Raw genomic sequence first — 26,229 nt, 5'->3', positions numbered from 1 at the left:
GGGTGAGCACCGTCGGCCGTCGAGCTAAATGGGCCGTTACTGTGCCAACGGTCACTCGTTGAGACCAGCTCCAATGACAAGTAAACTCACAGTAGGGATGGGATTTGCGGCATAAAGGGCCGGCAGCTCGTGGATTTAGCAGCTCAACACAACGCCAACGCGCCAGCAATCCATCAGTGAGTGGGCGTCACCTGGGAGCACGTGAGGAAAGTGCTCAGTCTGCACAGCGCAAACCAGAGGTAAGTTCTGTGGCTGTGCACTAGCCCCAGGCAGACCGCGTTCGTGGAGCCCGGGAAGCTCAAAAGCGAGCAGAGAGACCTGAAGGGAACCAGCAGCTCTCTGCGTGGTGTGGCAGTTGGCGCAAAAGGGCGCGCAGGGAGGTCACTTCTCTGAAAGAGTGGCTCCGCAGTGACCTGCTATGTGATGCAAAGTTACCATAAAGTGATGATCTGTATGAGAACAGGGTGCACATCCTACCTAACCCCGAGACAGAATGGACTCATCGCAGAGTAAAGGCTGCAGCTCTGGCTGGGCAGTCAGTGTCATCCATTCCACTGGTGACTGATGTAGCCATCCAATGAAGCTGCTGAAGGCAGAGGGTGCCATGCAGACCATAGGCTGCAGCAAGTGCAGGGATAGGTGGTGAACCTTCCTGCAAAAGGTGTGCCCAGGTGGAGGAGTTCCTGCAGAACATAGCTGAGATGCAGGAGATGACAAAAAGGCTGTGTAGCATCAGGGAAGGAAGGAACTAATAGATGAAGTTGGAAAGCCACTTTCCATTGTATTTGAAAAGTCAGGGTAGTGTGGTGAAGTTCCCTTTCTAAGGAATTACAGGCCAGTCAGTCTCATGTCAGTGCCTGGCAAGATAATGGAGCATAGTTAATTTGCTTAGAAAAAGAAATCACAACCCAGAGAGATATTTTCTGTAAAGCAGATGTTCTTGTGCTGAGCTATGCCTTGCTTTGATGCATAAATCTTCCTGTCATCCAGCATTATCCTGAAGGCTCTGCTAGGGCAGATAGAAAATCAGGTGGAGGTGGGTGGCAACCAACATGGCTTCACCACGGGGGAATCCTACCTGACAAATTTGGTGGCTTTTTATGATGGGGTCACAGTACCAGTGGATAAGAGAAGACCAACTGGACTTGTGCAAAGTGTTCAACACTGCTTATACAACATCCTGGTCTCTAAATTGGAAGGACACAGATTTGATGGGTGGAACACATGTTGAGTAAGGAATTGCCTACATGGCTCTCTCAAAGAATTGTGGTCAAGAAGCCATTTTGTGATTCTCACACCTGTCAGCTGCGCTGTGTTGTGGTACCTGCAGACCAGAAACTTCAGCAAGGAGGTGGCAGATTAACAGCTGGCATGGCTATATACAATCAGAAGGACTGTTTCACAGGGTGTATAAAATACTCAAACTCCTTCATATGCATCACACCTTGCTCTTAAGAGTGGTTTGTATGAGTTGCCTTCCTTGCTGGTTATATTAACATGGTAAGAGATCATTTGACAAAAGCCATAAATGCCACAGCCTAGAACAGAGCCCAGGCTTACTCTCATTTTTGTTGGTTCTTTCTCTGAAGTTGATGGAAATTGAAAGCATTAGTCATAATGAATGCTGAACAGGGTTTGTTCTTCTGAACTTCCTCATTTCAGCACAAATACATTCACTAGAACAAGCATGCCAGCCCACCCTATATTTAGGGACTTATTAAATTGGGATATAATATACTATTGAGCTATGTTGTTGGGAACTTCTTTCACACTTAGCAAAATCAAAGAGGGTTGGCTTCCCTTTCCTTCCCAGTCCTTTCTATCTCCTCTTAAATGAAGAGATTTCTGAGATGTATATAGGAAATGAGTGTTGCTAGATTTTGCTATAATAATTATTCTTGTATGAGGACTATAAAAAGAATTTCTGACAGTTTAAGGCCAGGGAGTATCTGAAACTGAATATGGCTTTGTGATTAGTGGTGTAGCTATTTATCACCAGCATCAAGAGGCACAGGTGGAGTCTTTGTTTCAATCCTCCATTAAGTTCTCCTGTTAATACCTATTCTTTCAAACTCATTTCCACAGTACTCTCTAGGCTATCTTCCAATTGCTTAACAACAATCATGGCGTATTTCCAGCAATCAGGATTTCACAGTGTGGGAAAACGAGGATTTGAGAGGTCCCCTGTTCTTAGTGAGCCTTTCCAAAATGTGCCCTGGATGTTCCATACTTGAAAAAACGGCAAAAAGAGGGATCAGATCACAGTTGTCATTTAAGCTGGATTTCATCTTCTGGGATTTTTTTTTCTATCTTGGCTTACTCTGTGCAAAGTGAATTTAGAACAAGCATAAAACATGCCAGACTGGTACTGTACAGAGTTGTCATGAATGGAGGACACTACGTAAGAGGCACAGAGAACTAATTCCTAACATTTGAATTTTTAGATAGCATTGCAAATGGTGTTTATTCTATTTTTGCCCTGTTTCCTCTACCCCAATCATTTCTTTGTATGCACAAGGTGGAGGGGAGGAAGAAAGGAGGGAAGAAGGAAGTAACATAGGAAGACAAAGAAGATGAATGTTGGGAAGGAGCAGAGTTACAATATTTGTAACTGGGTTTTCAAAAATAATGTTTTGGTGATGCATTCTGTGCTTTATAGACTGCTGTTTCATCAAGGGTATTCACTGCAGAGCTCTGAAGGAAACTAAGAAAGCCCGCATTAGAAATAATAATGGATACTTCTAATCTCTGATACTTTGCAGAATTGTTCTTACACTATTTTAAGCAGATTAGCAGAAAGATGTTTACACTGCAGTGTTTGGATAATTGGCAGAATAGGATGCGAGTAAAAGTTTAGGGTAATGAAATTGTGTTGCAGACAGTACAACATTTAGTTTGAAGAACAGAATGTCATGAGAATTATGATAACCTCACAATGCAGGTAGAAAAGGTAGGTATATTAAGGTGGCAGAGAGGAAAAAAAAATGAGTAGCAACACAGAAAGCAATATTATTAAGAAGAATGGACATTGTGTCTGTTCAGATCTCCTCTCTGAAGCTCAAATTGTTGCTCAGACAGATTTCACTTCCTTTAAAGTCTCCAAACACTTGACGCTTTGACTCCCTCCGGTATTTCCCAAGACTGTTCCAAAACGGACAGTTCAGAAGCTCGACTGACACAAGGTTAGGCAAACAGCAGCTCGGTACCCAAAGCATCTCTCAGATGAGAGAAGCAGCTGACCCTCTGGGATTATTAACTTGAAGTCACTTGGAGCTTCTGCAAGTTGTGAAAATTAGGATGTAGGCTGGCCTCAGAGAAAAACAGTTGTCTTGGACAAAGTGGGCTGACTTGGGCAGCTTCTATAGAAGAGTGCTGTGGTCACGCAATCCTGTTCCTTTGACTCCTTGCTGAAGCTGCAGTTAGGAATTCCCCATGGCTGTAAATACACCTTTCTTAACCCCTTATGGGAATATCTAGCTCTGAAGCTTAGACCAGTCACTATACAATATAGTGGTTCATGAATATTTATTAGCATACATTCAAGTCTACTCCAAAAGTAGCTCTGTATTTGAGCCCTTAACACAGGCAGGTTTGAAACAGAAAGGGAAGAAAAGAGAAATTAGTTGATTAACTTCTGCTCAGTACAGCAGCAGAGTCTCAGTGATGCTGTTGGGTTTTGTGCCAGTAAAAGCAAGAGAGTCTGGAGTTTGTTTTTAATGTACACTATCAGGACATACCTGAGCAGTTCATGCTAGATGCAGCTGTTTTCCATACTACAGAAAGGGCAAGATTGAGTTCCTGTATTGTTTTGACAGTTGTAGGTGAGCCCACTAAGTGTGTGAGGTCTAGTTTGACTAAAATCACTAACTGTTACTAGCTAAAGAGTGTCCTTCCCACCAGTGCTGCTTCAGTCTCATCACCACCCCACCAAATAGATGTACTAGGAAAGTGCTCTTGAGGGGACACACAAAGAAAAGACAGACCTGATGGAGTTGTTGGTCACATCTGGATCCTTAGCAGAAATTTTCTGTATAGTGGTTCCAATCTCCACATCCTCAGGCACTTCCACAAAATAGAAGCTGGGCTCAAACACAGGAGGTTCATCCACATCCTCCACGCTGATGTGGACAGTGGTGGTGTCACGGAAGGGACCCAGGTTCAGGAACCGCATTTCCAGGTGGGGGTTGGCCCCCTCTACTTTCAAGGTGTAACTTTTCTTGCTCTCAAAACTTAAAGGCTGAGAAAAAAATAATAATCTAGTATTAGGCACACTGAGCCATATGATTTAGAACACAGGATTTTAATTTTCAGAAGATGCCCTCTAATATAAACCAGTGCTTTTTTACCCACAACAATTATGTCTTTTAAATCATAAGGGTAACAACAGTAAATATTTGCAGATGGAGACAAAGCACTGAGAGTAGTATTAGAAATGGCACTGTCTACAGGTTTGTTTGTTTTTTTTTAATTTGACAGTTGATCTGAAAAAGCCAGGAGAAATATTTGCAGATCACTTCAGAGTAAATATTCTTTCATTCTTGCTGACATGGAAATAAAAGCAGCCACACCACCATTGCATTGTGGTTCACGCAGCATATTTTGTGCCACTCTGAGGAAAAGACAGGCAGACAGGAACAGGGCATGTCACTCCCTCAAATGGGTCCTGTGCAACTTGTGGCAGCAGGTACAAACAGTTGATCTGAAACTTGTTCATGCTGCCCTGAGTTCTACCTGGTAAATCAGTGAGTACTGCAGGCATAGCACTTGTCAGCAAGCTTTAGCTACATCTACAAACATACTACCCATTACTGCACAATCATTATGGTCTACCAGTTGCATATTTATGCATTATAAAAATAGCAATAAGATACATTTACATGACCAATATTGTTCATCTAGGAAGGAATGTGCAATGCAAAGCTGCATAAACATGCACTCATAGTTTCTTGTGTACAGAAAACTGAGAGAACCATTGCATGTACTCTAAAAAGCTCTCTGTAGAAAGCAGATAAATCACAGAAATACTTAACTATAAAAATCAACTGCTTTAAGAAAAGATTTAATCATCTAGTTAGAAAAAAAGAGAAAATGAAACAAGCATGCTCCTGAGTTCAGATACTCTCAGTCTGCTTTAGACTGCTTCATCAGCAGCCACTGCTTTCCCTCTTGATCCTCTTATCTGCCCATGCTGTGACATTGTTGCCCCTCTCTATCAGATTTGTCTTCTGGGGTGCATTTAAACCTCTTTCCAGCACTGATTCCATGGGGAGGACAAGCACGCTACATTCTGCAAACTAAGCATGTGGCAAAAAAAACAACTGAGAGGAGAGACACCTCATGGAAACCTTTTCTCATATTCCTTCCCCAGTGCTAACACAGGCATTGAGAGGTGTGTCATGCAAGTGGGATTTAGCAAGTGCCACACTCAGAAAGTGATTGGCAAGGGAGTGGTTGGGCCAGAGGGCAGCAGGGGGATCTCCCTCTCCCAGGTGCTGGCCTTTGTCATAGCTGGGTAACCCATGACTTGCTCCTGAAGGCAGTGTGAATGCAAAGGCTGGGAGAAGGGGGATGCTGTCACCAGGGTGTTGGCCTCACAGGCAGGGAACTTTGAAGAAGCTGTAAATTTTAAGGAGGTACTCAGCTAGTGCTCACTAGCAGGCTGTGGTGAAGGGCTACAAGACCACACATCTGTAACTGTAAATGGTCTTTTTTTATACCCATTATGGAAGTGTTAGTTATTTTGTTTGGGAAATCTATCTGCAAAAATGAAAGGAAAAATACTGCTTTCTTTCAAAGAAAATTTCATTCTAGGTTTAGAAATTCTCTTGCTCCCCACCTCCCCATACTGACATCCTTTTCTATCAACAACACTTGATTTTTTTTTCTCCCTTGAGTGGATCCAGAGGGCCATTTACCTAATGTTTGGCTATTGGTAATCTTACAAAAAGTTACAGGCATATATAGAATTTTACAAACTTTATGTACAGTAGGTGGACTGGGGAGTATGTATTTGATGCCAGTATATATCTGGTATGAATGATGCCATATGTGAACATCTAGTAAAACTACCCAGAATGAGAAAAGTCAGGCACGTTGGCAAATTTCCACCAAAGAAACTATTTTTCTTTCACCAATAAATTACAGTAGAGTTTGTATTCAACATCTATTTCACACCAGCAAATATGCTTAACTTTAGGGACTAGTGTGCCAAAACAAGAGCTGGAGAAAGGTGACCACAAATACATGCTTAAATGCTTTGCTGCAGGACATAGGGGCCTGCAGGGTCAAATCTTTCACGAGTGTTGGTAGTGCACACTTTAGTCCCAGGCTATTTAAATGGAGACTATACTGCCTTATTAGTGCACCAGATATGCTTAGGCAGAAATACAGTTACAGTTTCATAACCTAGAAATAGAGCTGAACTTCTAGCATTTATGTAAGACTGTAGAATAAATAGCCTAAGCAGAGAGCGTAAGCAAAATACTGTGCGGCCTGTGTACCCTTTCTGTGTAGCCTGCAGTAAAGAGTAGTAGCAGTTTCACAGCTGCCATTTTAGAGACAGCTTTTTCTAGCCTAATTAGCATTTATGGATCTTCAAGCAGCAATTAAAAAAACCAACTGCCTGGGTTTCATTGGTTTATAAATAATTCCAAGGCATTCTTTATTATTATTTGTGGGACACCTGAGTGAAAAATGTGTACAGTTCAAATGCAAATATTGATCTAATTTCTTGCATTGTAGGATAATTAAGCTACAGAGAATATTTAAATAGATAAATAGTGAATCAGAACATTGCTTCAGTGGGAAGAGACATGTTTATGCTAATGCTGTCTCTGCTTTTTAAAACTTGCTCCTAGGAATACAGTCTGCTTTCATAATTTAGCAATGAATGTTAAAGAAATGTTGGTTTATAGCAGCAAAGGGGCTACTGTCACATAATGGAGTCAAATTAGTACTGGCATAAGAGAACATTGCACACATGAAAGGTAACCAGGACTGTTAGCCATAGAAATTACTACAAAAAGGAAACTTTACTACCTTTCTCACAGTTATGATGCCAACTTGGTAATTAGGATCAGTGTTAATATCAAAGACATCCAGTCCATCTCCATCCACAAGGCTGTATTTCATTTCTGCATTAATGCCTTCATCCAGGTCTTTAGCAACCACACGGCCCACAGTGGAGCTGATGGGAGCGGACTCCAGCACACTCATCTGATAATGCTCTAGCACAGGCAGCAGAGAGGGACAGGGGAGCAAAAAACTGTTTGTCAAAAGGAACTGAAAACTGCACAGCAATGCAAAGAATAGATCAGGGCAGGCCACAATGCTGCATAGCCAGCAGGCAGTCTTTAGTACCTTTCCCAAAGCTGCAACAGCACCGATTTCCTCTGAGAAGCCACAGCCTGACTGAATTGCCTGAGAAAGTTTTATTTAGGTGTTTGTCACATCAACTGCTTTGTTCAACAGGTTCTTTTCACACCAGCAGTGTACCTGAAAATGGAAACTTTGACTAGAAAAATAGGGCAGTTAAACACCAGTGCTGTTGCAGCCATGATAGAAAGCAGGATATGAAACAGATTTAACAGGACAGGCATCTTTTATTAGATCAGCTTGTACAGCAGGAAAAAACACACATTTTGAGCACCATAAATCCTTTCTCATGTCAATACAAACTTCTTTTCAGCCCTGAACAAGGCTTTGAGAGCTCAGAAGCTTGTCTGTTTCTTCCAAATTTACCAGTTATTTTATTAGAATATACTACCTCTTCCTACAAACTCCATGTTGAGCACATTTGGTGCATCACTAATTTGCTTAGCAGCAAGCCTGGGGAAAGAGCGTGCTGTTATTTTAAAACTGCATTTCAGAAATATAAATGTATCTAAAATACTTCTCTGTCCTTATAATTTATGTTCAAACCATCCTTGCTACAGTCTCTGGTTTGTTTCACCAATTATTGATCTTTATAAGGCAGAATAATACCAAGGATGGGGCTTGCTCTGTTATCATTTTTCTTAATCAAGAGTTTGATATTGAACAGTTGCAATTCCTGCCACTTTCTAAACGGAACTGGCAAAAGCGCCTTCAACAAGTTGCTGTAATGGAAGATGAAAAGTGGAAGCTGACAATTCTTGCTGATCTTAGCAGGATACATTGATTTAGCAGTGCAACATGCAGAAGCAGAAAGAGAAGAGAAATAGTAACAAAAGGAACTGCAAGAGCTTTCATTTCTCATATAGATGAGAAAAACGACAAAACCAAAATGGCTCGAGACTGATCTACACCACCCAAAGAATCAAATTTCTTTGTAACAAAATGTATATCCCTCAAATGATTCAGCTTAATCAAACCTGAGGAGTTTCTTTCACAGTTTTAACAGTACAGAGAATTATGTAAAAAAACCAACCCAAACTATTGAAAAAAAAATACTGAAATGGGCAAAATGTTGCAAATTTTACTTTGAGATTCACTTTTGTAATAGAAAGAAACATTTCTAGTAAGAGTGGAGTTGCATAGTTTTGCACTCCATTAACTGTGGCTATTACACATCTTAGAGTGTAAGTGTATATTGCCAAGGCTTAGATGAATCTCTCCTGGAGAGCTGCCTATGTGACAGTGCACTCTACACTCGTAGCAGAGCTACCAGACACTCCCCTGCAGTGGCCTAACTGGAATCTGAATGAATTATTTTTCAATTTGCAGCACTACCACATGTCTCTGATTTGACAGACATTGTTTTGGAGATAAGATGAAAAGAAAATCAGGGCAGTAATTAGCAGCTGAAGGTAATGGCTGTGAGCAGTAAGAAACAAAAAGGATCTCCTCCTTTTTCTGTAAATTAATTTCCCACACTTAAAAAGTGGTTTTAATGATTTGGGAGGTCAGGAACCTTTTCTGAGAAACAAGGTGTTGAATTCTCTGTTTTGACATTTTTCTGAAGGACAGTCCTTCACTGATCTGAAATTCTGCCCATCTCTAATTATCACTATCTTGAATTTGAAAATGGCTAAAATAAGAGCAAGCAGTAGCCATACAACTCAGCCATTCCTTTTTGCCCCTCCTGGCACAGTGGGTACTCACTCTGTGGAAATCTGGGTGGATTGTCATTGACGTCAGAGAGGGTGATGTTCACTGTGGTTGTTCCAGCTAATCCTCCCAGCTGTCCACCCATATCTTTGGCCTGGATAATCACTTCGTAATATTCTTTTGCTTCTCGGTCCATGTTCATTAGAGCTGTTCTAATTAAGCCTGAGATTGAGGGGATGAAAGGGTTGCGAGAACAAAAGAAACAACAGTTAAAGAGTACACAAACAAGGTGGAGTGCTCTTGCTCCTGCATCATATTCTCTATGCCAAGAATGAGACTGGACAGTGCATTCAGTCTCACCGTTCCTGGTAGAGTAAAACTCACCCAAATTAAATCTAGGTTAACAGAAGGTGTGAATTTTAAAGCAGCCCAGTTAAAATAAAATTGGCTCGGGGATAGGATGTCTCTGCAGAATTAAAATGTTGCTTTCCAAGGGAGCTGGAAAAGCATTGTGGGAACAGAGTGCACTATACTGATTTAAGGCCCTGCTCAGGATAACTGTGTAAAAGGCAAAAGGGATATGACTAGTTAAAGATAGGTCAGCATGAGTTTTCTGAGCGTTTTCCTACACACAGTCTTGGATGTAACCTGACATAAGCTCACAGGCTTCGCTCAGGTCCTTCAGGACTCACATTGCAGGCTACAAGGAGATACCACTGGTTCGGGTGGGTTGCTCTCATCCCACAAGGGGTGACAGGTAGTGTGGGATGGTCAACCTGCTTTCCTCATCCTGCAGAGTGTAACACTACTGCAACAGGACATGTGGTGGCAGCAGTACTTCTCTTATGCAGGTTTCGAGGAGTTGGCCAGCCACGAAAGCAGCTCCCTCTGCCCTGGCTGCTGCGGGGCTAGGTGCTGCAGCCAGCTACGGCTGCTCTCATCAACAAGCCTCCGGTCTCCACCTGCGACGTTGGTCTCCCCTAACCAAAGCCTGCCAGGCATCTGTTGCCGTGTGTGTCAGGTCTCTTGGTGAACTCGCTCCTTTTCACTCGGCTGCTCCTCCTAAGAATCCTGCCCTTCCCCATGTCTGCCAGGACTGAGGTGTGTGGGCCTATGTTTCAGAGTTGCCAAACCTCCACTCCTTCCATTGTGACCCATTTCTTGCACCCCTTCAGCACCTCCCTGCCCGCAGCATGCTGGGAGCTTTCTCCTTTGCAGTACACCTGCCCAGCAGGCTGTTAAGCCCTAAGAAATTCCCTGAGCCAGTGTGAAGTGGTGCCCAGTGATGCAGCCCAGCGGACAGACTGCTAGGGGACCTTGCCAGGGCACTAGCGGACCTTGCTAGACATTAACGCATTTGGGGTGCCCTCCTGTATGTGGGCAAATCTATCAGCCTCAGGCACCATCCCAGCTGCATGGCTCACCATGCAGTACTTGCACATCAGGACACTATTAACTTGAGTGATCTGCCTTTAGTCTTTCTTTTTAGCAGAAAGACAATGTATGGGTTTAATAAAACAGCAGTTAAAAGAGATTGCATTGGCAATTATCACTGCAGTTAGAAGGGAAGAAATAGCGACCACAGAACAATTCACAGTGCACTATTTTAATCTTGCTGCGTGGAGACCCTAGGAGTCTCATCCTGCAGTTTGACTCCCCTGAAGTGGTGTAGCTTCTCAACTCCCATGGATATGAAGAAGATAGGAAAATGCTTAGTATTTTGGGAAGTATTTTCTCCATATATGAACACTTTGCAGGGAATTTCCACCTTTGGCTTGTCCTTACTATAGATCTAAAAAACCAAAAATCATCAGTGTCTAAAAGCCGGCTCTGCCACACTCACATTTGGGGCCTCTGGGCTCTAGGGGAGGGTTAGTCCAGGGCACCAAGACTCAGAGTCAGGTCAGGGTTCATACTTCTCCAAATGGGACCCAGAGGAGTTGCCGTGCTGAGTAAGGAGACTGAAATGCTGCTTCTGCACGCAACTGGTCAGCAAGGAGATGTTGAGGATGGCGATGAATCTTGAAACCTTCCACAGGGCTACAAGGAAAGCTCTGATCCTCAGGTCTCCCAACATAAAAGTGCTGGTACCATTTCTTTCACCAAACTGCAGTTTGCTCTCTTCAAAAAAGTAATAAAGAGCAGAAGAGATGTCCTCTCTTTATTCTAACAGCTGGATGCTTTCTTGGGAAGCAGGAGACTCAGGGGCCTTTGTCTACTCTGCCAGAGAGGATTTAAATCCACAGTTTTTACCATCTAGTCTAGGGGAATATGATTTTAAGTGGGCTGAAAAAGTATTCTGGAAAAAGGGAGAAGGAAGCTTCCAGCTTTTCTTTGAAATTGTACTTTCACACATGCATTTGTTCAGCACCTATGAGGCCAGTGATCAAACAGGAACAGAAGTACGCTTCAGACATTGTGTTGGGAGGTGAAGAGTAAGAATCCCAAATGCTTCTAGCAGGAGTGTATTGAAATGGGTTACCCAGTATTGGGTGCTTTAATCAATACCCATCAAGATAGAGGAGCTGGTGACTGTTTATGTTCTAGCTGTTTCAGGAGAACGTGAGACCTACAACTGCATTTTGTGGGTTACCAAATAGTGCAGGTAGGTTTGCACTGGAGAAGCTCGTTAAGAGTCCTGTGCCTGTGATGGGGAAATGGCTGAGGCAGCTCTAGACATGTCCAGAGATACTGGTCTAAGGGACTGGGAAATTAGCTAAGTGAAGAAAAACGTTTTCTGGGTTAAATACAAATCATGTAGACGATTTTGGACTTAGGGCCCTACCTTACATTTACATTGCACTCTAGCAGTTGAATTTGTACTGGAGCTGACCCTGAATATTATGGCCTTGCTTTGTTAGAAATCATTTAGTACTTAGCAAATCTCTGATTATACCCTTACTTTCCTGTGCTAGTTAACCCATCACAAAATAAACATTACTGTTTTATTGATATTGTAAAGACTGAGGAAATAACATGCCATATAGAAGTTTGTTTTTAGCTAGAGCACCTACTGCATGAGCTGCTCTCAGAAGTAGATTATACAGTGTTTTTTTGGTTTTGTCCCCAGGGCTCAGCAGTGAGTATTGTTTCATGAGTTTCTAACCTTAACACTATAGATATCCTTTGGAAACTGTCAAAACCTGTCAGATTCCTCTTTTGGATATAAACCTTGGATATACACAGATAAAGAGAGAGAGAAAGCAAGCAGAACAGTGTGGATGTCCTACAGATAAATTTAAGGTTATTAACAAGAACATCCTTAGGTAAAACTACTGGTGATAACTGCATTCTTTAGCTTGCAGTTTCCAGTCCTGGTTGGCTCTCAGATTGTGTTTCTCCACTAAGCCTTGTTAGCAATTAGATCTGGCTGAAGAGCTGGTTGAAGTGATAGAAGCCAACAAGAATATTTACAGCGTCAAACCCATCCAGTTCTCAAGCTGCAGAGTATTGTCATTTAGATGAATGTATCACTGCAGAGAGCATGTCCTTCTAGAGCTTGTTACCATACCCTTGATTTAGCCCTTGCAGAGTGCCACCATATTTTGGCTCCAAGCCACAGAAACATGTTTCTCTGGACACAGTCACAGTTCTTCCTGCTTGGAAGTTTTTCTTTTGGTTTTCACACTCCCTCATTCCCTGATGCAATAACACACCTGTTCGAGAGTCCACAGAGAAATACGGCTGCCCCTGGAGAATACTGTACACTACTCTTGCGCTGTTTCCGTAAGTTGGGTCATCAGCATCTGTTGCTGTTACCTGGATAACAGAGGTACCTGGCAAAAAAAAACATCAGGTAAGACCTTGTAGGATAAAGAACTGACATGAAAAGCACACAGTTCAAAATTAATTGAAATGCGTAACAAGTTTTCCCACACAACTTCATTTGATGCTCATGGTGCTTGCACTTATTGCTCATACTTGTATCTCATTAGCACTAAGGAAATTACTAGGCATAAATTCATCATGCATCTGTAAAATCAAGTACTCCATGGACCACAGTTACAGAATTGCTGATCTAACAGTACTTTGCCATGGTTAACAGAGAGCTGGTAGTTACATACTGTTAGCTTCTTTTTCCCCCGTTCTTGATATTAAACGTTATTTAAAGGCAACTCAAACAGGATCTATAGCTATGCTGACACAAGTCATGAACTCTTGTAGGGGGCCCATGGATGCTGTGTGTTGACTACAGGATGGAATAGTGAACAAGGGGTATCTCTCTGAGATAGTATCTCTGCAGGACTGCAGTTTACATTGCATGGCTTAAAGATTATAGTCTACTGAATTGTCCTTTGGAACCTGCACAGATGCCGTTTTTTCCCCCAGTTGATTTTCAAGGTCTCTACCTCTTTTGAAGCTAATAGTGGCTTGCAGGTTATGTAAATTATCAAAACCAAGGAGAAAGTAAAGCATAACTTTTGGAAATACATGTATGAGTTTTGACTCCTTAAGATGTCAGACAATGCCTTTATGAATGTATCCATCCTTCTACATAATGTTTTATGTTATAAACAAAGCCAGTGTTACTAGATACATACTAGAAAATAAATCTGAATTCCTGCTAGCCATTACCATTAAGAAACATTATTTCTGAATGGAACTTTTATATTTGCTGTTATCTCTAGCTGTATGCCTACGTAATACTGAAGAATGAGAAGCTGAAGCCTATCTGTAACATCAGATTTATATGGTATTATGTCTATAATGATGTCACAGAGGCAAAAAATAATGTGACTCCAAAAGAAAGAAAAAAGTCCAGAAAAACAGTACTTTATGTGACTATTTGTTATATGGAAATGGTTTCTCCTGACCTACGTATGTAGGAAGACTGCTGTTTGTTTTCTGCACTGTAATAACAAACCTGTCTTTGACATGATCCCATTCTCTAAAAGTGGAGAGCAAACAGTACCAGAGCCTGAAGTCCACTGAACCATGTTTAGTGCAGGCTCACAGAGATTAGAAGTATCAAAGCTGCTAAAAATTGTTGTCACATCTCCACAATTTCAAGGGCTGCCAGACCTCAGCTCTCTGTATGATCTAGAACAGGTTCCTAAAATTGTGTTACTCCTATGGATGGTAATAGCCATCTACCATCTGATGGCAAGGGAGAAGGGGCACTATGTTACTGCAAGTTGTCTGAGGATGGCATGTTTGAATTACATCTTTTCTTAGCTCTCTTCCTTCACTTTGCATGTTTTCTTTCAGAAGGGCCCAGCTTACGGGGGTGTAAAGCCTGCTATCTCTCCTCCATGGCAATAAGCACACTGGGGGAAGCTCTTTTGTCCTGCTGCTCCTTGCCAAGGAGCAATATCTGAGTTTGAGGAGTTAGGACATTTATGTTTTGGTGACTGTTTCAAATTTGCCTATAGGAGTGAAGAGACTTCACAAAATCTGCCTTACCCACAGGTGACATTTCTGGAACAGAAGCTACATAAGGTCCATCGAGGAACTTTGGTTCATTGTCATTGATGTCTTGGATTTTGATGATGAACTCTGACTCTGGTTCCATGGGCCGGCCTGTTCGCCTGTCCAGAGCCTGTGCTCTAAGGGTGTACTGTGACCTTTCTTCCCGGTCCAGTCGCTGAATGGCATGAATGTCCCCTGTTGTATCATCAATTGTAAACACAATACCAGCACCTTCTCCTGAGAGGATGTATTTGATTGAACCATCTCCTCTGTCCATGTCAGAATGGAGCTGTGGGAAGGACCAGGATTCAATTAGACTGTGAGCTGCCCAGCAGCTGCTGAAAAGTACTAAGCATCTGAGCATCCTGAGCATTTTGGTCTCACTGTTGGGACTTACAAGCTGGTTTAAATGAATTTGTTTTGCTGAAAGAGGCAAATACTCAGTAAAGTTTGCATCACACAGTTGCAATTAAAAACCTTCTCCTAGCTTCCCATTTCTGCACTCACAGCTGTGCCAGAAGAAAAGGAAGAGACACCCTGAAAGAAAAAGGGTCTGTGCCTTTTTGAAATCTCACTTAGTAGTTATCTTTTGCCTGGTTGCAAAAGCCATTGAGAAGGACTCATTTGCCAGGCTTGGAATAAAGTGAGGTTAGCAAAGCCACAGAGCGCTTTGTCACGTGGCTTAAGATGAGTCAGATATTCCAGGGGTACATTAACAGGCAAAGGTAAACCTGTCTGGGAGCAAGGGGAAAGCAGGATGGAAGAGCTACTAAGTAACACTTACGATTTAGAAACCAAGTAATTTTTTTTTTCCAGTGAAAATGTTAACAATAAAAATTCAGCCAGATCTTCATCTTCAGGAAAGGATTATTGTTGAACAGCAGGTCAGGTAAGCAGCAAGAAACATTAGACTGTGTCCATGTCAGGCTATAGAGATGAGAGGAGTTTCAGATTTTCTAGGAAATTAGCAAATGAATTTATTGCATGACTGCTAATTAGTTCTGAGCAGCCACAGATAGCTGTGAATGCAACAGAAGTAAATGCAGTGCTAATTATAATTTAAACCAGAAACAAATCATCCTGGGGGCTATCATTATGTTAAACACCTGAAATACTGGAATGACTATGAAAAGACAAACAAATCATTTAATTTCACTCACACTATGAATACGTGAGTATGCCCACATCACAGAGTATCCTCATACTTCAGTGATTTTGAGGAACGGAGCCTGAAGACCCATGCCCAGAGATGGTATTTGTTCACTCTCTAAATACAGGAAGGCAGTAGACTTGAGGTGTGATAATCAAAATAGGATTTTCAAGAATAATTCAGGCGTGAATGCTGTTTCCCAGTGTGATTATCATTTTCAGAGATGAATAAATATTTTTTTAAAGTGTAAAATGGGCTGGATTCAGTTAAGCACATTTTTAAATGCACATGTGAGCTAATTATCTCAAGAAATGTGGTCAGAATTAGGTGTGTGTTTAATGCTTTGGTGAGCTCAAAGGACACACAGGAATAATTGTGGAGGATGTGGCCAAACATAGGTAAATGTTTGTATTGGAGAGAAAAATCTTGCAGGAATAAACTGAGTGTGTGAACACAGAATTGGTAGGATTTGAAGAAAGAATCCAAACAGAAATGGATCATTATTGTGGAAAAGCAGAAATCAAATACAAATCATTACCCACTATTCTCTCAAGAAAGAAAGAAGAAATACAATCTCTGAGCTATTAAAAAAAACAACAGTGAAAGCTACAGAAGAACTTATAGGAAGAAGTTTTATTGGGATGTGAATGAATTGTCTTATCTGACCTAAGCATTTCTAATGCTGGTGGACCAGCTCTTCAGCTGTTTCAGGCCCCATGGAGTTGGGAGCTGAATTACCATTTCCTCCAGTAAAGGGTCTGGTTGGAAGACACTTGTTCTCTGGAGGCTGTTTTCCTTACTAGCCTCTCAAAGTGTAGCACTTGACTAATGAAAAATCTGGATCTACTCCCAACTTTAGGGTAAGACTGATTTCAGCTGAGGTGGGATCTATGTAGTTTCTATGGCACATCCCATCCTGCAGCCAGGTATACATATGGGTGGCCCACCAACTCTTAATGAGTGCTCGACACTGCTCAAGGTCTTGCAGCACTACAAGGTAGCTGCAAGAACTGAAGGTGCAGACTGTGACAACTGCCTTGTCAGATCATTGATAATTTATTTCATCTCTTTGCCTTAGTCTCCAGTGACTGCTGCATCTGAGAGACATCAGTCCTTTGGAGATGAATGCTGGCAGCTCTCCTAAACGGATGAAGAGCAAAACCAGAAAAAAAATTGTCAGTGGCAAAGAGTTAAATTTAGATTACTGCTGTGTATTAATTCACATGTAGGCACCAGGACTACAAACTGGCATACCTTCAGGAAACACTTCTCTTGTGATTAATTTGAAAAAAAATCCTACAACAGTGGTTGTTGTTGTTTACCCTAAATACCCACAAGTCAGGACTATCACTGTAGGAGCTAGCAAAGAGGGTGCCTCCAGAAGGCATCAGAGCTTTCTGAATAGATTCAGACCCACTAAGCTACATTTGGGGCAGTTGTTTTAGTGCACCAGTGCATTAGTGCTGCTGAGACAGGTACAGATGTTAGACCTGGTTGGGAAATTAGAGCTGGGCCAGATGGATTGGACCATCAACAAATGTTCATTAAATAAGAAAAAAGGACGAAAAACGAAGAGGGAAACACAACAAGAAAAAGGGGGGAAGAATGAGAAAAAAAATGGGGGAGAGGAAGAAAAGAAAAAGAAGGAACAAGAAAAAAGGGAAAGGAATAAACAAAAAAAAAGGGGGACTGGGGGAGAAGAGAGGGGAAAAGTGCGTGGAAAGGGGAAGAAGGGGGCAATGGGAGGGAAAAAGGAGGGGATGGGGGGGAAGGAAGCATCTTTTAAAATAGCAGGAGGTGTTCAAGAAAGTTCAAAATACTTAGCAAAAAATACTGAATCTAACTCATGGCTTAAATTACTCCGTCTGGCCAAGGCCCTGTTGGGTATGAATGCAGTTGTGTAGGCAGTAAACAGGGAATGAACACGGCACACTAATAAAAATTTGGGAGTACAAGAGGATCTCTGTCTAACTGTGACTTGTTAAAACCATTGGGTCTCAAGCAAGACTAGGCAGTAAGAAACACTGGTTTTGCATTTCTTTTTGTAACCTTTTTTCTACACAAAGCCAAAAAGAGTGTGAAAAACATAATACTGCCATACTGCAATAAATCTGAAAGAATTTGGTGTCTGAAAGGCTTAGGTTCACACCATTGTTCACACCAACCCCAATACCAGGATGAGACATATGTGTAAGTCACTCTTTTGGTAAGGTACTCCAGTTGTAAGTAATCTCTGTTTTACGGGTGGTGCAATAAATTGCGCTGCCATGTGGCTGACACAGAAGTAGGAATTCTTTTGTACTTTCTCCTCCAGATTAAGGAATGGAATATGGGAGGAGTAAAGCTGATAAGTCCTGAAAAATTGTTCACTTGGTCAACCTGGATAGCTTCTTTTGATAAGCTTAGTACAACAGGTTAAGGAGGCTATATCTGCATCTCAATGACACATTTTTCCAGAATGGGCATGTAGAAGAGGGTGGTGCTGCCAAGGGCAGCTCAGGGAAAGACTCACAGCTCTGCTAACTGGGCTGTGACTCCCTTCTTGACACACTCTCCCTTTTCCACCTCCAGGGAGGTAGCACCTGCAGGTGATTTTTGCAAGGATGTGTGAGCAAGCTTGGTTGATCTGCAGGGTTAGTCTGTAGGAGGGATGCATTTCATTCATTCATTCAGCTGTTATGGTTCAAATTACTCCTTTGAAACAAGATTAGGGAATGTCTGACATGGCAAAGTGGTGAAGTCCGTCCCTAGTTCAATTACTGATGCAGTTTAAGCTTCTGGGTGAGTGTGGAAAATACCTACTGTAGCAAGTGGTTTCAGCTTCCCTAGCCAATAATGGCTACCTCTAGGGAAGTTGAAGCCTCATATTTATCTGTGACAGGACCAGGAACTCCCTGAGGCTTGAGTACTTCAAATAAGGATCATGAGCACTGGAAAATGCTGCAGACTTCACCTGAGGAAGAATCTTTTCATCTCCCTTTCCAAAAGATACTTTGCACCTTGCCTTACAGTTACACAGGAAAGTAAATTTTTCATAGCAGCCTTGAAAATCTTATCAGCCTGGACCAAGTTCAAGACCAGGTACTTTTTGGGTTGTTCTAGTTATACATAGCTACCCAGAAACAGCTATGTAAGAGCATCAGAAGAACCTATCTCTTATGGGAAGTCTTTAGGAGGAAAAGTAAATACAACTGGATCTATGCTATGCACTCTTTCTCCTGATGTGGGCAGATGAACAAATCTGAAGCTTGGATAGCAGGATGTTTCAGAGTGTCATGGCAGGATCAGTTAGAAGAGGCTCTCCCTGGCCTGGCATTGAGATCCAAAACTGTTTGTAGGGTTGGTACTAGCAGTGACCAGTAGGCTAGGAGTCCTTTTGCACCTCCATCTTGCTCTGTGCAAGCCTTCTAGAGTTAAATCTGAGTCAGCCTGGGATGACTTGGGCTGAAAAATTTCTGACCTGGCAGAAAAATTAATTCACCCCACAGTCTATTTCTTCTGGCCCCTTTCCTAAGGATCCTTAAGACACAGCAAGCATGAACACAAGCAGGGTGATGAATTGTGGTTGGCTACAGTGTCTTCTGAGAGCCTATGCCTTTGATTGTATGAGATGAGAGGAAGCTTTTCTGCCATGGCAGCCCTCACTGCCTTCATCCCACCACATGGCTGGCTGCACACAATTCAGGGAATAGGCGAAAATTACATGTGTGACCCCCGGAAGCCCATTTTGGCACAGAGTTCCTTGGTATCTGGTCTGCATGGAGCACTGAAGGCCTCCAGAGAGATCCAGTCATGTCAGCTCAGCAGTGAATGGGGCTCTATTAACTGTGGGAGCTAATCAGTCCTTGCACATCCCTGTGCTTGTACAGCCACAGCATAGACAATCCTGGAGAGACCTCACACACAGGAACTTGGGCTTTTGTGCGGTGGATGCAGACTATGAAGAGTCATCTCTACAGTGGCAGAGCGCTGCCAACCGTGCCAAGTTTTTGTGCTAATGACACCAAAAGAGTTTGGTTTCTTCCACTACTTGTTTAACCTAAAATTCAGCTCACAGTTCAAATCTGGAGTGGTTTCAGATGAAACTATGTATGTGAAATAATATGTCTGGTCCTTGTTCCAAAGATGGGAATTGCATGAAAACCAGTATTAATTTCTTTAATCAATAGAGATATCAAGAGCTGGAAAGCTAGGTGCAGAGATGAATGAAGACTAATGAGGTCTCATTTGGCAGCAATCACTACTAATGCCATTGCTGTGGGAGGAAGGAGAGCGCATCTTGCTGACAGTTACACAGGGATAAATGAGGAGGAGGTCTTGTGAAACCCATGGATTCATTTTGATTTATGCTAGTGTGACTAAGGGCATAGTTTAGCTCTATGGGGTTGCAGAATGATAAATACAAGTCCAGAATGGGCCTCTAAATATGTGATTTTTTTTCCCCTACAGATAGCTCAGTCCTTTAACTTGGAAGGAAAGAAAGAAGCCTTGGTAACATACAAACAAGTAATGAAATATGAAATAATTGATTTTCTGACACATTTTCATAGTTCTTAATTTTTCATATCTTCCTCTATGTAGTCTGTGCTCATCATAACGGCATCTGATATTCTAGATGTGTAAAATTTAATCATATTGTTCAAATAAACACTTAGGCATACTAACTCTCTCCCTCCCCACTTCTGTCACCTTGGTGTAGACTAGAAGCAAACTTGGTGCTGACCCTAAACCATACTTTAAAGTATTCTGAGTGTTTAAAACCACTTAGAAAACAGAAAGAAGAGGATGGTTAGAGAGAGGTAGGTTGTGATGGCAGAGGTTACTGGTCTGATTTCCATCAGCTTGTTCCCCAAGAGCTATAGAAAAGTGAATGCAAAATACTGCCAAGTAGATGGGGTGAGCTTAGGGATATATTTTACACACATATGTACTGATGTGTAGGCTCTCAGGGTATAAGTGATCCAAAAATATGACCCTTCATGGGTGGATTTAATGAACTGTCTCTCTACCCTTTTAAATCTGGAGTAACTTCTCTGCAGTCCACAGAATTAACCTGTAGCCAGCCTATCATGAGAAAGAAGGCACTCTGGTCCTAGAGATTTGCAGAAAGCAAACATCAAAATGTCAGTTTTCAAGAGAAATTGGTTATTTGATTGCGAATTTCAGCTTCCAGATGACTGGATCACAGACAGAAGTACAATCACAAACTATCCCTTTCTTTCCTAATCCTCCTATAGCAATATAACCTTGCTTTGCCTTGACATTGTAGGAGTTCCTGGAAAGATCACTGCAGATTTTCTAATACTACCTCAATTACAGATGATGATTGATGCAGCAGATCTCTTTGAAATAAGCAAATATATGGACAGCCCCTTGAAACAGAAATTCTTCCCAAATGAAGGTGACACTGATCGAAAGCTCTTGGGAACAGAAGTGAAATTAATATGAATAAATTCATGCCACACAGAAGGCAGAGGCACTTGGGGAAACTTCTCATATTTCACCACAGTCTACAGATATACAGATCTATACACTCTGCCAGATATCCTCCTGATGTGGGTCTTACCTTCCCAACGTAGAGGGGGTCAGTTCCCGTGTACTCCTCCAGAACGAAGAACTGGTTCCACACCCAGCTCCGCTTCATACGCTGATGCAGCTTGTCTGACAGGTTGTCTTCTTGCCTTTCAGTGAGGGGCCTGGCACTGCCTGACAGCACAGTTGTAGCAAGATCCATCAGTCCCCAAAAATACAAGGAGACGCCAAGTCCAAACAAGTTCTTTGCATTGCTCATTCTACCTGAAGTCCACATCTGCATACTGGAGGAGACCAAAAAGTCAAAACAGAATTCTTCGGTGCCTTGAGAATAAAGTAGGTCCTGTCTGTACTCCTTTAAATGTCCAAGAGGAATCCTGGTTCTGAGAATGGCACTCTCCTGTAAAGTTAAAGGAAATTCATAGAAGGATGGGGTTTTCTCAATAGGCAAATATACTCTAAAATATTTAATCTTCTACATAAAAATACACTATCAGGATGCATACCTTCCAAAACTAGGAATGCTATTACCATGGAAGTTACAGAACTGAAGCCTCAGATGCAAGAAGCATCAGAGTTCTCTGCTTTTCTGTTTTAGCTGTACTGTTGCTTTATGACTGACATGAGTTAAGTGCATACTCTTTAGAAAGATTTATGACCAGAAGTCCTTAGAGAACATTTTAAAACCGTTTACTCTGGAAATTATAATAGCTGGTGAACACTTTATGGTAACCATCTTTCTGTTTGGAAATGTTATCGTCGTCATTACACACACACATCTACAATTACTGATTATTCCTATATTGCAAACCTTGAATATAATTTCTAGTAGCTCCAAGTTATTTTTAATTGTTCTTTCAACCTCCCCACTGCTTTCACACTCTGCTGCCTCCTCTCTAAGGAGCTGATTGCTGTTACAAATGCAACATCTCTAGTATTTGAATGGTCAGTTAATAATTTTATAACCCACAAAAGGTTTCACAGTGCTGGTAGTCACATACTGTTGTGTGCTATGTCCAAGCAAGTCAAGCTAACACATCTCCTTGACAAGTCTGAAATACAGGTTTAGACAGAGAAATGCTGACCTCCATCAGAGAACACTTTCTCACCAGCCTAGGATCTTTTGTTGTCTTGAAGTCAGTTTAGCTGGTGACCTCACTGCAGGCTAGGGATTGTAACAAACCTTTACCATTTTTCTGAGTTTAATGATGTGGTGCTGCACTCAAGTTAGTCTGTCAAAGCACTCCATACATCCTCTGTGAGACCCCTTTTTGCTGTTCTTTTTAAGGACTCTTTCTTTTCAGGACAGACTCATTAGGGAAGGTGTATGGGGCTCTGGGGCTTAAGCAAGTAATTCACACTTCATTTTACTGCTGTTCTGTGCTAAGCTGTAAGGCTTAATTAATTATTTTATCTTGTGGCAATCAAATGTAGCAGATGTGTCTCAAATATTTCTAACTGAAATCTTTAAAATATTTCAAAATCATAAAAAAAAAGGGATACTGTTTGGAAGTGAAGACTGAGACAATGCAATGTTTTTGACAGACGAGGGTATTTTAAAATTTTCCAGCAACCAACCTGGTGCAGCTGGAGGACTGGGTGCACTAAGAATTCTCTCTCCTGAAATGGAAATTCAGAATTTCATCCACAAGTAATTTGAAATCTGAAAAAGGCAGGTTAAGTCTAGACCACCTGTCCACAGGTGAAGACAAGACAACATAGCTATTGCAGACTAATTTCTACATAAAACAGTATTTCCATGACAAAGCCAAACAGGAATATTGCTACACAGTGCTGCTAGTCTGTACAGTTGTAGCAAACAACTAACTGATCCTTTAAATTGAAAGGTTTACAAGCTAAGGCTCAACAAAGATAGGACAAACTCTAAGCATCGAACATGGTAAATCTCTCTGAGCCCCTCCAGTGAAGAAGGACAGGGAACTGCCTGAAAGAGTCCAGTGTAGAGCTACAAAGATGAATAAGGGAATGAACATTTCCCTTATGACGAAAAGGCTGTGGGAGCTAGGGTTTTTCAGCTTGGAGGAGGGGAGACCACGGGGTGACCTCATTCATGTTTATAAATATTTGAAAGGCAGTGTCAGGAGGATGGAGCCAGGGCCTTCTCAGAGATGTTCCAGCGATAGGACAAGGGGCAGTGGGTGCAAGCTGGAGCATAGGAGGTTCCACATGAACATAGGGAAAAACCTTTTCACTGTGAGGGTGACAGGACACTGGAACAGGATGCCCATAGAGGTTGTGGAGTCTCCTTCACTGCAGATACTCAAAACCCACCTGGATGTGTTCCTGTGTGACCTATTCTAGGTGATCCTACTCTGACAGGAGTGTTGGATTAGACGATCATTCGAGGTCCTTTCCAAACCCTAACCTTCTGTGATTCTGTGAATGTAGAGACCTGCTGGTTGTTTAGACACTGGCTATGTAATATGCTAGAGCTTACTGTCTACAAAACCAAAGAATGGGGATTTATCTAAGCAGTACAGGCAAAGTCAAGGAATGTTACTGACAATCCATGTTTTGCTGACAAGTAAATGTGGGGACGGGCCTCTCATCATCCTGCAACATGATTTGAGGGAACCCAGCACTGCCTCTGCTATGCAACAAGAAGAGAAAGTGGAGGCAGGCTGTGATCCAGTGGCTAAGATCCTGCTTGAGTTTTGACTGTAAGAAATTCCATCTACGATAGAAATTGGCTACTTCATGTAAGTTCATGTAAGAAAAACAGGTGGTATCAGATGATGGAACGAGAACTGTTTTGTAGGTGAATTTCCAAGCCACAAATTCAAAGGTAATGCTGCCAGGTATCTTTTGCATTAAATTCAGACACGAAGGATCAATGGCACTCAGGCAAGGAAGTATCATGGTTAAAAAGACTTGCAGAGTTACCAGAACAGTTGTAATGGTGCAAAAGCAAGAGAAATCTGATCATCAGAATGCTTTTTCTGCACATGTGCATTATATCAGCAGAAAGCAAAACAAGTAGAGGCAATGAAATAAAGCTCAAGAGAAGGGACATAAATGCTTCAGGCTCTCTAAACTTTTGTCATTTGAATGTCACTTGACATGGCAGTGCAGTTCTGTGAGGAACTTTTATTGAAAATAGTGTACAACTCAGTGACCCCCAGAAGCAGCATCACTAAAAGCATTTCCTATTCCCTGTGCAATCTCATTCTGGGGTATGGCAACTATCAGGAAACCTGCCATTATGTAAAGTCAAGTCTCATAAAAGGATGTTCCTTCCCTGAGTAGCAGTAATTCCTCCATTTAATGCTAGTCCATGGTGACATGGTCATATATTATTGTAGGAATGGAAGAAAGCAGCAGTGATGAGATGACACTGACTTTTTATTGTTGTTGTTAATACCAGAGTTTTGGTGTTGCACACTGTCTACATTTAGCCCATCTGTGGCTAACCTATAGCAGTTAGTCTGATAGCCTGAACCCTCCCAAGCAGAAATAAGTAATCAGGAAAAGGAGAGAAGATCCATGGGTTGACATGAAAGCAGACTTAATGAAACAGTAAAATTGATAGCAATGGCAAAATAAAGTATACAAAGTTATATTCTGCCCAACAAAGGTACAACAGTCGCTATACAGGAAGGCAGTCACCAAGAGCACACAGAAGAGCAGGGTCAAGAAGAACCTGAGCAGGAAACTCAGAAACAAAGTCCTACACCCCTCTCTCCTCAGCAAACTTCCCCCTTTATACTGAATGTGATGTTCATGGTATAGGATAGACCTGTAGCTAACTCGAGTCAGATGTCCTGGCTGCTAATGGCCTGCAGGCTATGGCTGTCCTATGATTCTCTCCCAGCAAAACCAGGACACATGCCTTTCCAAAACTGAGCAAGCAGCCTCAAACTCAGCACATTTTGCTTCTTGCCTAAAGGCAAATTACTACTATTAATAACAATGTTTAATTAAGAATGGTTCCTGTATCTCTGAGGCTGAAGGAGAATGAGAGATTCTTTTTTCCTCAGGTCCTCAGATTATATTAGTAGAATGAGAAAGACCTTTGTTAACTTCTGCCCTAACCCCTGAACTCTATGCAGCTCTTTTCCTGCAGCTTCACTAACTCCAGGTGTGTACTTCTGGCCTCTAGATTTGGCAAGGCTTACTGGTCAAGCGTTTCTCAGCAGTGTAAAAAGCACTTATGTATGTTTAGGGTTTGAATTGTATGGTAGCACAAGCCAAAACTTTCAGCAGACCCCGACAGATGGCTTCATCAGCCAAGTGTGATGAATGAGTATAAGGTCACTTAAGACTACTAGAGTTTGCTAGCTTGGTGGGATCTCTAGGTTTAAGGGAACCACAGTGGGTTTTACTGCAGACAGGCTTTGAGGTGGAGTCTGTTTTTCTGCCTCAGGCTGGGGTAGTTCCTTGCAAGGAGATAGTTGTTCCAGTTATAAAGGAAGGTGATTGCTGGCATGACTGAGTGAGGTGGAACTGCACCTTTAATGAAGTCTTAAAAAAAGTTGTTTCTTGGAGCCCTTCAAAATGGGTTCTTAAGGACATCTGCAAGGATGGAATTTATTGAGCCTTTGTCTGACACATGAAATATGTTATAGAAACCTGTTTCATGGCTCAGCATGGGGATGGGGAGGTGGTTGAGGCTCCGTCCCTGGGGGTGTTTAAGACCAGGCTGGATGAGGCTCTGTCCAGCCTGATCTAGTGTGGGGTGTCCCTGCCTATAGCAGGGGGGGTGGAACTAGATGATCCTTGTGGTCCCTTCCAACCCTGACTGATACTACTATGATACTACTACTAAGATGTGCAAATGTCTTTGAAAACAGTCAAGGTAGAGAAATGCTGTTTTCCTTGCTCACACATAAAATACTGAGCCCAAGAAAACTGTATGACCAAAACCTGTGGGATTTATGCAGTGGGTATTTTATCTTTTCAAGAACAGGTTGAATGTTTCAGACTCCCACCAGAGTGGGGGTTGGAGAAGACCTCTGGAGATCATCCAGTCCAACCTCTCTGCTAAAGCAGGGTCACCCACAGTATCCAGTTTGTTACCCACAGTAGAGTACTCCTTTGTAACAGGCTTAGCTGCACCTGTGCAGTTTAAATACTTGACTCAAAGTGAATGC

General features: G+C 42.0%; 1 protein-coding gene and 1 long non-coding RNA gene across 4 annotated transcripts in view; one reads left to right on the top strand and one right to left on the bottom strand.

Moving 5' to 3' along the window:
* CDH20 (cadherin 20) overlaps positions 1–26,229 on the bottom strand; it is a 199,351-nt gene that overhangs the window by 15,233 nt on the left and 157,889 nt on the right. For both annotated transcript variants that reach the window (XM_068160991.1, XM_068160992.1), the window contains 6 exons: positions 21,153–21,518; positions 14,431–14,725; positions 12,684–12,803; positions 9,082–9,249; positions 7,039–7,226; positions 3,984–4,237 (listed from right to left, as the gene is read on the bottom strand). In XM_068160991.1, coding sequence (XP_068017092.1) covers positions 3,984–4,237; positions 7,039–7,226; positions 9,082–9,249; positions 12,684–12,803; positions 14,431–14,725; positions 21,153–21,518 — 1,391 coding nt within the window. The remainder of the gene's footprint in view (positions 1–3,983; positions 4,238–7,038; positions 7,227–9,081; positions 9,250–12,683; positions 12,804–14,430; positions 14,726–21,152; positions 21,519–26,229) is intronic.
* LOC137452520 (uncharacterized) overlaps positions 1–26,229 on the top strand; it is a 163,368-nt gene that overhangs the window by 78,479 nt on the left and 58,660 nt on the right. The window lies entirely within an intron of this gene.

Source organism: Melanerpes formicivorus, unplaced genomic scaffold, assembly GCF_026170545.1.
Source record: "Melanerpes formicivorus ecotype bairdi unplaced genomic scaffold, bMelFor1.0.p_v2 SCAF_55, whole genome shotgun sequence".
NCBI lineage: Eukaryota > Metazoa > Chordata > Aves > Piciformes > Picidae > Melanerpes > Melanerpes formicivorus.
This window is presented reverse-complemented; position numbering and strand designations above follow the sequence as displayed.